The sequence below is a fragment of the Pristiophorus japonicus genome, chromosome 15 (assembly GCF_044704955.1).
Source record: "Pristiophorus japonicus isolate sPriJap1 chromosome 15, sPriJap1.hap1, whole genome shotgun sequence".
In the NCBI taxonomy this organism is placed as follows: domain Eukaryota; kingdom Metazoa; phylum Chordata; class Chondrichthyes; family Pristiophoridae; genus Pristiophorus; species Pristiophorus japonicus.
In genome coordinates, this window is record NC_091991.1 from 86,146,466 (window position 1) to 86,162,766 (window position 16,301).

The 16,301-nt window shown below is 48.3% G+C and overlaps 1 protein-coding gene across 5 annotated transcripts in view; it reads right to left on the bottom strand.

Annotated features, from left to right (window-relative positions):
• Positions 1-16,301, bottom strand: part of hipk2 (homeodomain interacting protein kinase 2) — a 331,427-nt gene that overhangs the window by 49,254 nt on the left and 265,872 nt on the right. For all 5 annotated transcript variants that reach the window (XM_070900688.1, XM_070900687.1, XM_070900685.1 and 2 more), the window contains exons 4-5: positions 9,185-9,304; positions 1,819-1,905 (exon numbers count right to left, since the gene is read on the bottom strand). In XM_070900688.1, coding sequence (XP_070756789.1) covers positions 1,819-1,905; positions 9,185-9,304 — 207 coding nt within the window. The remainder of the gene's footprint in view (positions 1-1,818; positions 1,906-9,184; positions 9,305-16,301) is intronic.

Sequence of the window (16,301 nt, forward strand, 5' to 3'; positions counted from 1 at the left end):
TAGTGAGTGCGTGTGTGCGTCTGAGTGTGTGTGTATGTTTGTGCGCGTATGTGTGTGTTGGTGTGTGTTTTTGTGTGTGACTGTGTATGTACGTCTGACGTCTGTATGTGTGTGCCCGCGTGAATCTGTGTGTTGCGTGAGCGTGCGTGCGTGAGTGAGTGCGTGTGTGTTTGTGTGTGTGGGTGTGTGTGTGCGCGAGTGTGAATCTGTGTGTGTGCGTGAGTGTGTGTGCGTGAGTTTTTGTGTGTTTGTGTGTGTGTGGGTGAGTGTGTGCGTGAGTGTGTGTGTGGGTGTGTGTATGTGTGTGTGTGTGTGTGAGTGTTTTTGTCTGTTTGCGTGGGTGTGTGTGTGTGAATATGTGTGTGTGTGGGTGAGTGTGTGTGCGTAAGTGCGTGTGCGTGAGTGTGTATGTGTGCTTTTGTCTGTTTGTGTGGGTGTGTGTGTGTGAATATGTATGTGTTTGGGTGAGTGTGTGTGCGTGAATGTGCGTGTGTGTGTGTGTGTGTGTGTGTGGGTGTGGGTGTGGGTGTGCGTGTGTATTTTTGTCTGTCTGGGTGTGTGTGTGTGAATCTGTGTGTGTGTGTGTGTGTGTGGGTGTGGGTGTGAGAGTGTGTGTGTGGGTGTGTGTGTGAGAGTGTGTGTGTGGGTGTGTGTGTGTGGGTGTGTGTGTGTGTTTTTGTTTGTTTGTCTGGGTGTGTGTGTGTGAATCTGTGTGTGTGTGTGTGTGTGTGGGTGTGCGTGTGTGTTTTTGTCTGTCTGGGTGTGTGTGTGTGAATCTGTGTGTGAGTGTGTGTGTGGGTGTGTGTGTGAGAGTGTGTGTGTGGGTGTGTGTGTGTGGGTGTGTGTGTGTGTTTTTGTCTGTTTGTCTGGGTGTGTGTGTGTGAATCTGTGTGTGTATGTGTGTGTGTGTGTGTGTGTGTTTGTCTGGGTGTGTGTGTGAATCTGTGTGTGTGGGTGTGTGTGTGTGTTTTTGTCTGGGTGTGTGTGTGTGTGTTTGTCTGTTTGTCTGGGTGTGTGTGTGTGAATGTGCGTGTGTGTGGGTGTGTGGGTGTGTGTGTGTTTTTGTCTGTTTGTCTGGGTGTGTGTGTGTGTGTGTGTGTGTGTGTTTTTGTCTGTTTGTCTGGGTGTGTGTGTGTGAATGTGCGTGTGTGTGGGTGTGTGTGTGTGTGTGTGTGTTTTTGTCTGTTTGTCTGGGTGTGTGTGTGTGAATGTGCGTGTGTGTGTGTGTGTGTGTGTGTGTGTTTTTGTCTGTTTGTCGGGTGTGTGTGTGAATGTGTGTGTGGGTGTGTGTGTGTGTGTGTTTTTGTCTGTTTGTCTGGGTGTGTGTGTGTGTGTGTGTTTTTGTCTGTTTGTCGGGTGTGTGTGTGAATGTGTGTGTGGGTGTGTGTGTGTGTGTGTGTTTTTGTCTGTTTGTCTGGGTGTGTGTGTGTGTGTGTGTGTGTGTGTGTGGGTGTGTGTGTTTTTGTCTGTTTGTCTGGGTGTGTGTGTGTGTGTGCGCGTATGTGTGGGTGTGTGTGTGTGTGTGTTTTTGTCTGTTTGTCTGGGTGTGTGTGTGTGTGTGTGTGTGTGTGTGTGTGTTTTTGTCTGTTTGTCTGTGTGTTTGTGTGTGTGTGTGTGTGGGTGTGTGTGCGCCTGTGGAAGCGGTGTGAGGACAGTTCGCTCTGATGCTCCAGCCCCGCTGTGTTCAAGTACCCGGCCGCCATTCCCCACCAGGGCTCAGACGTACAAATAGCCCCGTCGTGAAGTACTGGGAGGCAGCCGGTTCCTGTAGATTGTAACCCAGCAAGGGAGCAAGCTGTCCAAGAAAGACAATCGTACCTGTGCCATATCATCCAAACAGTTAAAAATGTACTTTCTTGCCTCCTTCGACTTGATCCCCATCTCTGTCTCGTGATCTTCCGCCGTCTGTAATTTTAACAAGAACATGTTTTTAGCTCAGCATTTAATGCGGTGCAGAGAGCATTGAGGCAATTTGGTCCCCCGGAGCCCTGCTATAGTTGTGTTTCTGGCACAAGGCGTTGCCTCAGGAGTGCAGCTCCTGACTAACTGCTCTGGGTACACCTACCAACATCTCCCCACCTTCTCTCCACACTTGTAAGACTGGCCTGGCCTGGCCTGGCCTGGCCTGCAGCCTGCCCATCAATCTCGGAGGTTCTCGGATGTCAAGGAAGTGGCAGCTACACAAGGGGCTCAAGTCGTTGAACAGCATCTGCATGTTGTCGCTCTTTCTCCATCAGCCGCTGCCCCGTGTTCATTCTTGCTTGCCCAAGGGTTTGGACAAGTTCCCTTTAAACCCAACCGCGGAGTCTCTCAGAATGGCCAACACATGTGCTGTGCGAGGAGGTTCGCTCAGACACGAGACCCCAAAGTGGCGCATGTTTGTTTAAGTGCTGGGACGCACCAGCTGTCAAATAAAATATTATTGGGACAGCTGATTTTTATTTTCATCCTTTCCTGTAATTCTAAAGCAGAATAATGTGTTTCCTGGCCTGGCAGCACAGCTTGTCCCTGCACAGCGGCACGGCAAGTGGAGGAATGAGATTTATACCATCAGAAAGATGGCGCTAGATTGCAGACCTGTTGAATCGCACTTTGCTGCATTGTAGAGCGAGATTCGGCAAAGTAAATCACATGATCTAAACCGAGAAATGAGTGATCAACTCGACAGGAGAGCTGAGTATCATTCGAAGAAAGAAACAAAGAAAGACTTGCATTTATTTCGCGCCTTTCACAACCTCAGGACGTTCCAAAGTGCTTTACAACCAATTATCTACTTTTAAAAATGATGGGCTCAATTTTCCCCAATAATGTTTTTTGCCGTATTGCCAGAGTTACGCCCGTTTCTTTTGGCCCTGACTACTCCAAAAAAATAACTAGTAAGTTTCCCCGTTCTATTTTTTGAAATTGGCACCACGCAGCCTGTCCTTTAGCTTTGGGGGTGGGAGTGGGGGCGTGGGGTGGGGTGAAGCCTGCTGTCTGCGCTGAAAAAACAATGCCCCCCCACTTCTGCCCATGCGCGAAAAAATAAAATGACGTTATTGACGTGATTCCTAAGGGCACGCATGCCCAGTACAGCTCCCGGTCTGCATTCAGCCATTTTTAAAGAGCCAGTTGTGTGTGAGAACTTTAATTCTCATTGGAAAAATCGGAGCTGCAATACAAGATACAACGTGGTGCAAGGACCAAGAATTTCTCACAGGACGATGTGGAGGTACCGGTTACTGTGATTGAGGGCAGATGACACGAGCTGGACACCAGCAGAGGTCACATAAAAGTTCCACCAAAAGAAATGAAGAAACACTGGAACCAAGTTGCAGAAGATTATTGCGCAGTGGTGACCACCCCGAGGTCTAGAGGCCAGTGCAAAAAGAAGTGGCAGGATCTTGGTCAAGTAGTTAGTGTAAGTAATATTTTCATTTATTCACTGGAATTGCAATTGTAACTGTGACCATCTGTCTATGTCCCACCCAGCAGAAATACACCCTCTCTAAAAGGTTGTATTTTCATCTTTGCAGAGGAAGGTGGCACACAACAAAAGGGAAAGAACTCGAACAGGAGGAGGCCTGGCAAATCTGCACCCACTGACACCCTTTAGGAAGACAGGGTCGCTGCTTTGATGGGTCCTCCCTGGAGAAAAGCAACCACCACTGCACAAGTTGGGCCCACACTTGAGGGAGAGGGTAAGGCCTGCAAATTCCACAGTCTGGCTTTGCTAAATGTTCAGTACTGCGAGGGCTAGCCATGCTTCGGTTCATGGGGATGTCTCCGTCAGCTACGCTTCGGTTGATGTAATGTGCTATCATTCATCGTGGTCCTTCAAATCAGCCTGCTGCCTGCGCTGTGAGCCTACTCATGTCACCCACCCTGCCCCTCCTCTGCTGCTAACCATTTGTCTGTTCTGTTATATTTTGCAGAACGTGAGGCCAACCCTGACGAGCTGAAGCTGATGCTGAAGATTCAGACGTGGATCAGCCTGAAGACGAGAACATCTTCCAATCGCACCTTCTAGACCATGAGGGTGAGGATGAGGGTGAGAGTGAGGGTGAGAGTGAGGGGGAGGGGAGGGGGAGGGGGAGGGGAAGGGGAGAGTGAGGAGGAGGGGAGGGGGAGGGGAAGGGGAGGATGAAGCCCCCACTGTTGTACTCACTCTGGAGGAGGTGCAAGTTCTGCCCATTGAGGTGCCAGGCCCTTTCTTGAGTGGTACGAGTGTAGGGAAATTCCATGGTTACTCACCGTCCCAGGTTGTGGGTCCCAGTGGGGTGCAGCGAGCCACACCCAGGGTGAGGAGGGGAAGGAGAGCTCGACCACGCTCTCCTGAGGTGCAGGATCTAACAGATGTGGTTCAGATGATGGCAATGAGTGTGGAGAGCATTGACCTTACCCGATCACTCCTGGGCACCATCGGTGGGGTGGGTGATGAAGTATAGGGACTGTCGGGAGAAGTAACAACACTCTCATGAGAAATGGGAACACTGTCCGGGCACATGAGGGAGTGAATGTCGGAGATAGCTGCTTCAATAAGGTAACATGCCCAGACCCCGCGTCCATTGTGACAGAATCAACTGCCACTCCCACTCCAATCCCCAAACAGTCTCTGAAGAGGCCCAAGCCGGGCCTTCCACATTACCACCTGCCCACGCCCCCCCATCAAGAAGTGCGCATTACCAGAGATGTTCGAAAGAATACCCGAGAAACGCTGCGCCACTGCCTGCGGGCAGGGGTGGAGTCACCAAGACCAAGCGCAGCGGGCGGTCTTAGAATAAGATGGAGGAGAGATGGGTGCAGCCTTTCTTTGCTGCTGTTGTTGTTGTTATTAGTATTGTTGTTACAGTTGTAACTGTTCTCAAATTAAAAGGTTTTTTGTAAGTTATGTAAATTTACAAGTTTAAAAGTTCGTAAGTGATCTTAAAGTTTGTAAGTGATCTTAAGTGAAAACTTTGAAGTTTGATGCAAGAATATTTTTTATTAAAGTTAAGTTAAGTGCGAGCGTGTGAAGTTACGAAAGGATATACTTGCTTTGGAGGCAGTTCAGAGGAGGTTCACTAGGTTGATTCCGGGGATGAGGGGGTTGTCTTATGAGGAAAGGTTGAGTAGGTTGGACCTCTACTCATTAATGAGAGGTGATCTTATCGAAATGTATAAGATTATGAGGGGGCTTGACAAGGTGGATGCAGAGAGGATGTTTCCACTGATGGGGGAGACTAGAACTAGAGGGCATGATCTTAGAATAAGGGGCCGCCCATTTAAAACTGAGATGAGAAGACATTTCTTCTCTCAGAGGGTTGTAAATCTGTGGAATTCACTGCCTCAGAGAGCTGTGGAAGCTGGGACATTGAATAAATTTAAGACAGAAATAGACAGTTTCTTAAACGATAAGGGGATAAGGGGTTATGGGAAGCGGGCGGGGAAGTGGAGCTAAGTCCATGATCAGATCAGCCATCTTATTCAATGGCAGAGCAGGCTCGAGGGGCCGTATGGCCTACTCCTGTTCCTATTCCTTATGTTCTTATGTATGTTCTTAAATGGCGCACACATCCCCAGTCGTGGTCTGGAACAATCCAGATGCATAGAATGAAAGTGCAGCTGTAACCTTCACTTCAACTGACAAAGCAGTCCTCCTGACACTTTTAGGTTGCAGGTCTGCTTTTACTAACTCACAGAACTCGGTTACAACTTCTTTGCAGAATCACAACCTTCTCGCACAGTCTGCATCACTCAGGTGCAGGTACAAACACCTGTCTCGATATACCCGATATGGGTAAGGCCTCCTGCCCATCATCCTACGTGCTCTGAGGTTCCTCATGTGATGACGTCGAATCAATCGTCTTCTCCGCAGCACCATCATACAGAAGTCTTGCACAAGGTATGACATTGTCAGTATTGCCCCCATGATTAAATTGTATCTTTGCAAGAAGTTCAAAACAGCAGGACAAAGTTAAAGCTTCTCTCCTCTCTCTCTCCCCCCAAGGTCAATGCCCTAGTATGGTCCACACCCTGATCTGCACGTGCGCAATAGGATTGCCTAGAATGGGAAGCTAGACATTCAATGAGGACATTTGGGGCAACGAAGTCTAATGTAATTATTTTAATTTTAGATTTTTTTCAAAGTACCACCACAGCATCGACCGAACGTCTCCTCAATGGGCTCGAGAGTCGGCCAGCAGAATTGCTCCCTCGCCCGGACACAGGGGCTTGGAAAACACTCCCCATCCGGGCTGCTTTTGATGATGCTGCATAGTGTAAGGTTTCTCATGCCTTCAGTTCGGCTTCCACAACCCCCACCCCTCCCCTGGGTTTCTTTTGGAGTCGAGCCCCGAGCCCCTGAGGAAACGTTTGGTGGTGGCGTGGCACTTTGAAAAAAATCCAAAATTAACGAATTGCACTGGACTTCCATTTTCTCTGTTTTAAATTTGAAAAAAATTAAGCTTCATGATGCATATTTAATGTCTTCTTGACCCCCTCCAAAACTTTGCATAAAAACAATGGCGTCTTTCTGCACCGAGTTTTTAATGTGCGCTGGTTTTTCTTAAGCACCCAGAAGGTTTGTTAGGAGTGGTCACATTTGCTGAGCTAGGAAAAATGTAAGTTGGCCAAACTTGCATAAATCTGAAAAACTGCCGTGGACATCAGAATCGCAAAAAAAAATGAACATTAAAAAATCGTAACTAACTGAGTTACGGTGGGGCAGAAACTTTGGGGAAAGGTGGATATTTTAATTTAGGCCAAAAAAAGCAGCAGATAACTGGGAAAAATTGAGCCTGTAGTCACTGCTGTAATGTGGGAAACACAACAATCAATTTACAAACAGCAAGATCACAAAAAAACAAAGATGTGATAACGACCAGATAATCTGATTTAGTGATATGGTCGAGGGATAAACATTGGGCAGGACACCATGAGAGCTTCCCTGCTCTTCTAATAGTGACATGGGATCTTTTACATCCACCTAAGAGGGCAGACGGGGCCTCAGCTTATCTGAAGAATATCACCTCCAACATCTAGAGTATCAGCCGAGACGATGTGCTCAAGTCTCTCGAGTGGGGCTTGAACCCATGATGGCAAATGGGGCTGCAAGTAACCATCGCCTCATAGGCAGTCCCTCGGAATCGAGGAAGACTTGCTTCCACTCTTAGAATGAGTCCTTAGGTGGCTGAACAGTCCAATACGAGAGCCACAGTCCCTGCCACAGGTGGGACAGACAGCCGCTGAGGGGAAGGGAGGATGGGACTGGTTTTCCGCACGTTCTTTCCGCTGCCTGCTCTTGTCTTCTTCATCCTATAGACAACCATTCCCTGGCCTCCCCCTCTCAACCAGATCCTTTCTGGAGTAAAATCTGATGCTAGCAGTTCATACCCTGGCAAGCTGTTTGCCTGTAAATTCAACCTCTGTGCCACAATCTAAATTTATGCCAACATGCAAGTGAAACTTGTGGGCATTCTCAACCAAGGTTAAGCCTCCCTGCAGCCAGCTGCACCAGAACTGCTTACCAACCAATCTGAAATGGGCCAAGGTTACCCAGAGTGTGAACCACACCCAAACCAGACCACGCACATGTATAACAGGAGCCTGGAAACTCTACATCATTCCAATGACTCCACAGTGAGTAAATGTGGTCCGCTCCTGACCTACACAGATCAGACATTCCCAAGTTCGATTCCTGATCTGGGCTGACCAAGCTTATTGTTGCCTGAGCAACAGTTGGGGTGGTACATTTGTCCTCAGTGGCTCTAAGCTAGATATGGGATGGGATGGGGATGGGCGGGGATAGTGATTGCTGCTGATTACCATCGAGTGGACCTTGCTGGGAAGAGCATGCATTCAGACACTGGCGAGGACATTTTAGGCTCGGTCTATATAGTCATCATCATAGTCATTCCCTCAAAATCAAGGAAGACTTGCTTCCACTTTAAAAGTGAGTTCTCAGGTGACTGAACAGTCCAATATGGGAATTACAGTCTCTGTCACAGGTGGGACAGACAGTGGTTGAAGGAAAGGGTGGGTGGGACTGGTTTGCCGCACGCTCCTTCCGCTGCCTGCACTTGCTTTCTGCATGCTCTCGGCGACGAGACTCAAGGTGCTCAGTGCCCTCCCGGATGCTTTTCCTCCACTTGGGGCGGTCTCTGGCCAGTGACTCCCAGGTGTTGGTGGGGATGTTGCACTTTATCAGGGAAGCTTTGAGGGTGTCCTTGAAATGTTTCCTCTTCCCCCCCTGGGGCTCGCTTGCTGTGTAGGAGTTCCAAGTAGAGCACTTGCTTTGGGAGTCTTGTGTCAGGTATGCGAACAATGTGGCTCGTCCAATGGAGCTGGTCAAGTGTGGTCAGTGCTTCGATGCTGGGGATGTTGGCCTGATCGAGAACACTAACGTTGGTGCGTCTGTCCCCCCCAGGAGATTTGCAGGATCTTGCGGAGGCATCGTTGGTGGTATTTCTCCAGTGATTTGAGGTGTCTACTGTACATGGTCGATGTCTCTGAGCCACCCTCACAGTCAAATAGCCCAGGCAGCACTCACCATCTAGCGTCACACAAGAACTATCACTTGGGCAAGATGCCCAGGGCCAACTAGCACCCAGGGGACCACAACCTCGTGGGAGTTAGTGCTTTCAGGAGTGGTGGGTTGGGGGGAGAGAGACTGGTGCATTAATACATGCCATGAGAAGGCAGCTTAAAGGCTGAAGCAGGAAGATGGAAGTACGGGTGGATAAAGATAGTCACCAGGCCTCACTCTGGATTGCAGCTGTGCATCAGCCGAGTCACTCCCACCGTCCACTTTAGGTTTGAGAGGATCAGGGTGACAGCTGAATGCGTGCCACATAAAGAATGCAATGGTTTCAGCCAGTGCTAGGGTGAGCACAACTCTTATAGTGAGTCTCTTCTCCCAGCATTGGCACCAACACCAAGAGAAGGGCAGTGAATCACACACAGGGAGGGAGGGACCGAAAGCCAGAGCAAGGGACTCATCCGAATGCTGTTTATGCTGTGTAATTAGCTGAGGATGGACTGCCCAATGCTGGAAGAGGCCGAAACGAGGCAGGCCAAGCTGTCGTGTTAAGAGTGCGTGATGCAGTGAGCTGCAGTTGAGGGGAAAGAGGTGTAATAGTGAACATAAATGGAAAAAACCAACAAAACAAACCACACACACACAGGTCCTCCTCACTCATTATAAAATTGAAAGAGAACAAATCACCTTAAGCCTCCATAGTGGGTACGATGAATCTGGATCTCTGTTGAAGAACCGTGTTGTCTTTGTCCCTGCGCTTAACAAATACTCCGCTGGCAACCCTTGTGTTTGTGAAATGTAACGGATCTGAGGGAGAAAGAGAAAGGAAAGCAGTGAGATAGACATCTGGTATGGTGCACCCCTTCACGTGTCCACTAGAGAATTCTCACAAAATCTTCTTGCCTCCATTTTGTACCCTCCACTCTGAAAGGCATGATGTTTGTTGGGAACCTGCCCTCCTGATACCCTGCCCAGGTGATCATTCTTCATGTTTCAGCCTGGTGAGGTTTAGCAGGACACTTGATCATTGAGGAGGTGGATTTGACCAATTTGGTGGGACAATTGGGAACTTCACACCTATGTCCAATGCTGTCCTTACCCAATGTCCATGCACACACACTTTCCATCAGGGTTTACAGGATAGTGATCGTGAGTAGCAAACCAACTTAACTTTTTCTTCTCCCCATCCATGGGTCACTGAGTCCGAATATATTGGCCCCAAGTGACTTTCTGGTCTCTGTGTCTCCATCGCACACTATATTTACTCAATAGCTGTGCAGAGGAACCCAACTATCTCACAAACCTCAATTGCATCTACTCACCACCCACATACATAAGTAGTTGCACTTTGCGAGATCCTCATACACAACAAGCACTGCTTCAGAACTTTAATGCTAAAACTACAACTAGAATTACTTTATTCACATAGTTGTTTTTGAAATCCTTTCCTTGCCAACACTAAAAGTTGGATCACCTCGTTGTGAAGGCCCCAGATAAAAGCACAAGCTGATAACTATCCCCACCCCCTCCACCGCCCCTTGGAAACAAGCAATTATTTAAATAACTATCCCTTAATTCAAAGAATCACCAACCAGACACACATCTGAACAAATCACAGAGCAGGTTTGAAATTGAAATAAGTGGCTTGCTTTCTCCCTCAAGAAAACTGTCCGGCAACCAATCCACCCAGTCATTGCCACAGGCAAAACACTTGACAGCCAATGAAGTACTTTTGGAGTGTAGTCATTGTTGTAATGTAGGAAACACAGCAGCCAATTAGCGCACAAGCAAGCTCCCACACACAGCAATGTGATAATGACCAGTTTGTTTTTTTGTTATGTTAAGGGATAAGTATTGGCCACGACACCGGGGGTCAACACCCCTGCTCTTCAAAATAGTGCCGTGGGATCTTTCACGTCCATCTGTGAGGGCAGACGGCGCCTCGGTTTAACATAAGAATATAAGAACATAAGAAATAGGAGCAGGAGTAGGCCCTTCGAGCCTGCTCCGCCATTCAATAAGATCATAGTTGATCTGATCATGGACTCAGCTCCACTTCTCTGCCTGCTCCCCATAGCCCTTTATTCCCTTATCGCTCAAAAATCTGTCCATCTCCACCTTAAATATATTCAGTGACCCAGCCTCCACAGTTCTCTGAGGCAGAGAATTCCATAGATTTACAACCTTCTGAGAGAATAAATTTTTCCTCATCTCAGTCAATGTCTCCTAGTTTTAGTTTCCCCTGTGAGTGGAAATATCCTCTCTACATCCACTTTGTCGAGCCCCCTCATTATCTTATCAGTTTCAATAAGATCACCTCATTCTTCTGAACTCCAATGTGTATAGGCCAAACCTACTCAACCTATCATCATAAGTCAACCCCCTCATCTCTGGAATCAACCTAGTGAACCTTCTCTGAACAGCCTCCAATGCAAGTATATCCTTCCTTAAATACAGAGACCAAAACTGTACACAGTACTCCAGGTGTGGCCTCACCAATACCATGTACAGTTGTAGCAGGACTTCTCTGCTTTTATACTCTATCCCTCTTGAAATAAAGGCCAACATTCCATTTGCCTTCCTGATTACTTGCTGTACCTACATACTAACTTTGTGTGTTTCATGCACAAGGACCCCCAGGTCCCTCTGTACTGCAGCACTTTGCAATTTTTCTCCATTTAAATTATAATTTGCTTTTCTATTATTTCTGCTAAAGTGGATAACCTCATATTTTCCCACATTATACTCCATCTTCCAAATTTTTGCCCACTCGCCTGTCTATATCCCTTTGCAGATTTTTTGTGTCCTCCTCACAATTTGCTTTCCCACCCATCTTTGTATAATTAGCAAACTTGGCTACATTACACTCGGTCCCGTCATCCAAGTCATTAATATAGATTGTAAATAGTTGAGGACCCAGCACTGATCCCTGCGGCACCCCACTAGTCACTGTTTGCCAACTGGAAAATGACCCATTTATCCCAACTCTCTGTTCTCTGTTAGTTAGCCAATCCTCTATCCATGCTAATATATTACCCCCAACCCCATGAGCTTGTATCTTGTGCAGTAACCTCTTATGTGGCACCTTATCAAATGCCTTCTGGAAATCCAAATACACCACATCCACTGGTTCCCCCTTATCCACCCAGTTCGTTACATCCTCAAACAACATCTCATCCGAAAGACGGCACCTTCGACAGTGCAGCGTTCCTTCAGCACTGCACAGGAGTAGATTTAAGTGCTGTAGTCCCTGGAGTGGGATTTGAATCCACAACCTTCTGACTCAGAGGCGGGAATGCGACCCACTGAGCCACGGCTGAAAATGTTTACAGTGCCGGGAAGCCCAGCATTTATTGCCATCCTGAGTTGGTGGTGGGCCTCATTCATGAGCTTCTGTAGCAACGAGTGGCTTCCTAAGTGCCAATCAATTTGGTGTGGGGCCGGTGTCACATATAGGCCAGACCACGTTAGTGATCCAGTTGGATTTTTTTTGACAATCTGACAGCTTCATGGTTCCTTTTACTCATACCAGCTTTTTATTTCCAGATTTTTATTATAAACTGAATTCAAATTGGTGAGGTTTATACTCACATCTTCTGGATTACTAGTCCAATATTATAATCACTACACTACCATACACCATTGATGAATAACGTGTCAGACTGGTTTACCTGAGCAAAGAATAGATTGCTTTTGAGAGGCACAATAAGGCATGCAACTTATAGAGTGTAGAAAATGCATTTTTATTTCTATTTTTAGAACTGTTTCTTGTTAGCCCCAAGCACTCCCATGTCAGGTCTATGACAGCCAGATAGAGAATAAAACTGGAAAAAAAACAAAATGCTGGAATTCTGAAAATAAAGCAGAAACCCTTTCTTCCTCTCTCCACCAGTGCTTTCAGACCTGCTGAGTGTTAATGCAGACTAAAGCTCCTCGCCAACAATGTGCCACCCTCAGCATGGGCCTCGTACTGCGCCAGTGTGTCACTTTACCCTTGGCTTCCCACCACACCATCCTCTGACCTGTCTGGGTCAGTCTGCTACTGTAGGATCATACAGCACAGGAGGCCATTCGGCCCAAGGTGCCTGTGCCCTTTCTTTGAAAAAGCTTTCCAATTAGTCCCGCTCTTTCCCCATAACCTTGCAAATTTTTCCTTTCTAAGTATATATCCAATTTCCTTAGTGCCGAATTGGAGGAGTTTTGAGCCCTGGGCCCAGGTCCTTTAACTACTGGACTAAGAAGGCCTAAGACCCTTGCAGCCAAGAACTTAACTGTAAAAATTGTTCCATATTATTGTGCTTGACTGAACAGATTCCACAGAAACTGAAGGCAAGCACCGGCCTTGAGAAGCGAGTACCTGCCAAACTAGACGGGTACAGAAATGGGAGTAGAATATGGCAGGATCGAGCCGGCAATGCAGCAAGAACGCTGAGCTGTATTCACCACCAAAACAGAACATTTCCTGAAGCTGCAGTTTGTGTCTCCACAACAATAAGTGCTCACTGGGCAAGTGCTGATGTAGACCTCTGTGAGACCTTCGAATCAAATATATTGATACAAAGAGAAGAGGGAAAGAAGAATCTCGGTTTTGCAGCCAAGAACTCAGTGCTCATGTTTCTCCGGGCTCCCAGGAACAGCTCGTCGGCTGTGCCCAACGTCGGTTGTCGCAGTGGAATGATCTTAGAGGTCAGTACGTACATTGTAGGGTCATATTTCATCCTGAAATTAGCTTTCGACCACATATCTATATCATAACTAAGACCGCCTATTTCCACCTCCATAACATCTCCGCCCCTGCCTCAGCTCATTTGCTGTTGAAGCCCACATCCATGTCTTTATCACCTCTAGACTTGACTATTCCAATGCACTCCTGGTTGGCCTCTCACATTCTACCCTATGTAAGCTTGAGGTGATCCAAAACTCGTGTCCTGTGTCCTAGTTCGCACCAAGTCCCGCTCACCCATCACCCCTGTGCTCGCTGACCGACATTGGCTCCCGTATAGCAACGCGTCGATTTCGAAATTCTCATCCTTATTTTCAAATCCCTTGCCCCTCCCTATCTCTGTAATCTCCTCTAGCCCCACAACCTCCCAAGATGTCTGCGCTCCTCTAATTCTGGCCTCTTGGGCATCCCTGATTATAATCGCTCAACCATTGGTGGCCGGGCCTTCTGTTTCCTAGGCCCCAAGCTCTGGAATTCCGTGCCTAAACCTCTTCTTCATTCTACCTTTCTTTCCTCCTTCAAGACGTTCCTTAAAACCTACCTCTTTGGCTTTTGGTCACCTGCCCTAATTTCTCCTTATGTGGCTCGGTATCAAATCTTTTGGTCTCATAATACTCCTGTGAAGCACCTTGGGACGTTTCACTACATTAAAGGCGCTATATAAATACAAGTTGTTCTTGTTGAAGAGGTCCGCCAATCACAAAATGAACCAAAGACGTTCTCGAAGGAATGAATGGCCCAATAACCATGACCCATGGCAGCTCAGCATGGGTCATGGGTGTAGAGTTACTCAACAACATTGGCCTCCTCACCAACAGGCAACCAGCCTGGAGAAGTGACTCTGCATTTCGCATCGCCCCATCAGCTGGTTCTGATCAATGTCCTCGCCTGTGCACGTAGACTTGGCTCTGGGGCATTCACAGAGCCTGCTGCTCAGTCAGTCATGTGTTTGACCCTCTGCAATTTTCCAATTGTCCTTCAGCAGAGGAGTTGGACATTACTACATATGTACAAAAGGATATACTTGCTTTGGAGGCAGTTCAGAGAAGGTTGATTCTGGAGATGAGGGGGTTGACTTATGAGGAAAAGTTGAGGAGGTTGGCCTCTACTCATTGGAATTCAGAAGAATGAGAGGTGATCTTATTGAAACATATAAGATTATGAGGGGGTTTGACAAGGTGGATGCAGAGAGGATATTTCCACTGATGGGGGAGACTAGAACTAGAGGGCATGATCTTAGAATAAGGGGCCGCCCATTTAAAACTGAGATGAGGAGGAATTTCTTCTCTCAGAGGGTTGTAAATCTGTGGAATTTGATGCCTTAGAGAGCTGCGGAAGCTGGGTCATTGAATAAATTTAAGACAGAGATAGACAGCTTCTTAACCAATAAGGGATTAGGGGTTATGGAGAGTGGGCAGGGAAGTGGACCTGAATCCATGATCAGACCAGCCATGATCGTATTAAATGGCGGAGCAGGCTCGAGGGGCCGTAAGGCCTACTCCTGCTCCTATTTCTTATGTTCTTATGTTGTTATGTTAAACCGAGGCCCCGTCTGCCCACTCAGGTGGACGTGAAAGATCCCATGGTACTATTTCGAAGAGCGGGGGAGTTGTTATTACTGCTAGTTTTTAGTAGCATGTTTGGTTTATGGTGCTCATACCTGCAGTGTCCCTCCTCCCTCGGCATTTGAGATGAGCCGTTAGCACAGAGGTTTATTCCCCGAGATTTACAGAGGTCGAAACGTTGACTCTGCATTGAGCCAGTATTCCCACATCAAACCTGACTCAAATGTATGGGCTGTGCTGCCTCCCTGGCCAGTTTCAGTGCCGTTTCCAGCTTCCAGCTGACACTGAGTGCAACAGTGCCCGGTACCTAATCGGTGCCAATGATGCGCGTTGTTAAAGAGATGATAGACATGTGACGGGACTCAAAGGGCAGAATTTTCCCACTAAAATAACAGGTGGGTTTGGAGCGTGGGTGTAATATATATACAGTTCCACCAAGTGGATTGCTGTAGCATTGCAGCCATTGCTGTTTACAAGAATAAACAGGTCAGGTCACCTGACAGGTTCCTGACGTTATCAGCCATCTTACAGCCTGTGTGTTTGTGATGTCGTACTGAGGGGGCGTCCAATTATTAAATATGGGATTCCAGACCTGATCCCCCCCAGGCCCCACCTACATCCGGTTTTGCGGGGCAGGGGGCAGGTGACCAACCCGCTCCCAGGGGGCGGTACCGCAATTGTAATATTGTAATGAGACCGGAAGCCCCTTTCCCCCAGCCCCTTTAACTGCGTGGGTATTCGTGAAACCCATCAGTTAAACCGAGGCGGGGACTGCTGCATCCAGGGGGTAAATGGCAAATACCCACTTCCTGGATCCAGGGTCCCTGCCGAACCCATCCCCCGCGATTGGAGACCCCACCACGAGGCCTCCCATCGCACTCCCAGGCCTCCCCCACACCCCGTGATGATGAGGCCTGCCACGATCCTCCAGTGACTGGCACCCCGCCCACCCCCCGTGCTCCCCCACCCCCACCCCCCCTCCATGATCCCCTGTTCCCTCCCCACCCCCCCGTGATCCCCTATTCCCCCCCAACATCCCCACCACCCCCCCGTGATCTCCGATCCCCCACCCCCCGTGATCCCCTGGCAATCCCTGCTTGCCTGCCGATCCTGCACCCCAACCCCGCCAATCCTCTCTCCACCCTCCCGATTGCCGACCCCTCTCCCATGATCCGTCCCCCAGACCGACCCCTTGCAACTGAGGTCTACCCGCCTGCAGCCCGCCTCTCCAACTCGCTGGCTGCGGGCGGGAAAGTGAGGCCTCACATTCAGATTAGGCCCTGTCGCTAAAGCAGTTAGGGCCCGAGGGAAATCCAGTCTCCCGGGAGTCCCGCCCGCCCCGGAGGCCCCCCGCCCCCAACCCACCTCCCCGAAGAAAATTCTGGCCATCCAATCTCTTCACCTCTCCCTCATCGATTGGTCTACAATGGGTTGATGGGTCATGTCTTGCCGATTCAGTATGGTTCTGGCACCAATTGTGGACATAACAATGTGAGTGGGTGTGGCTAATCCTATT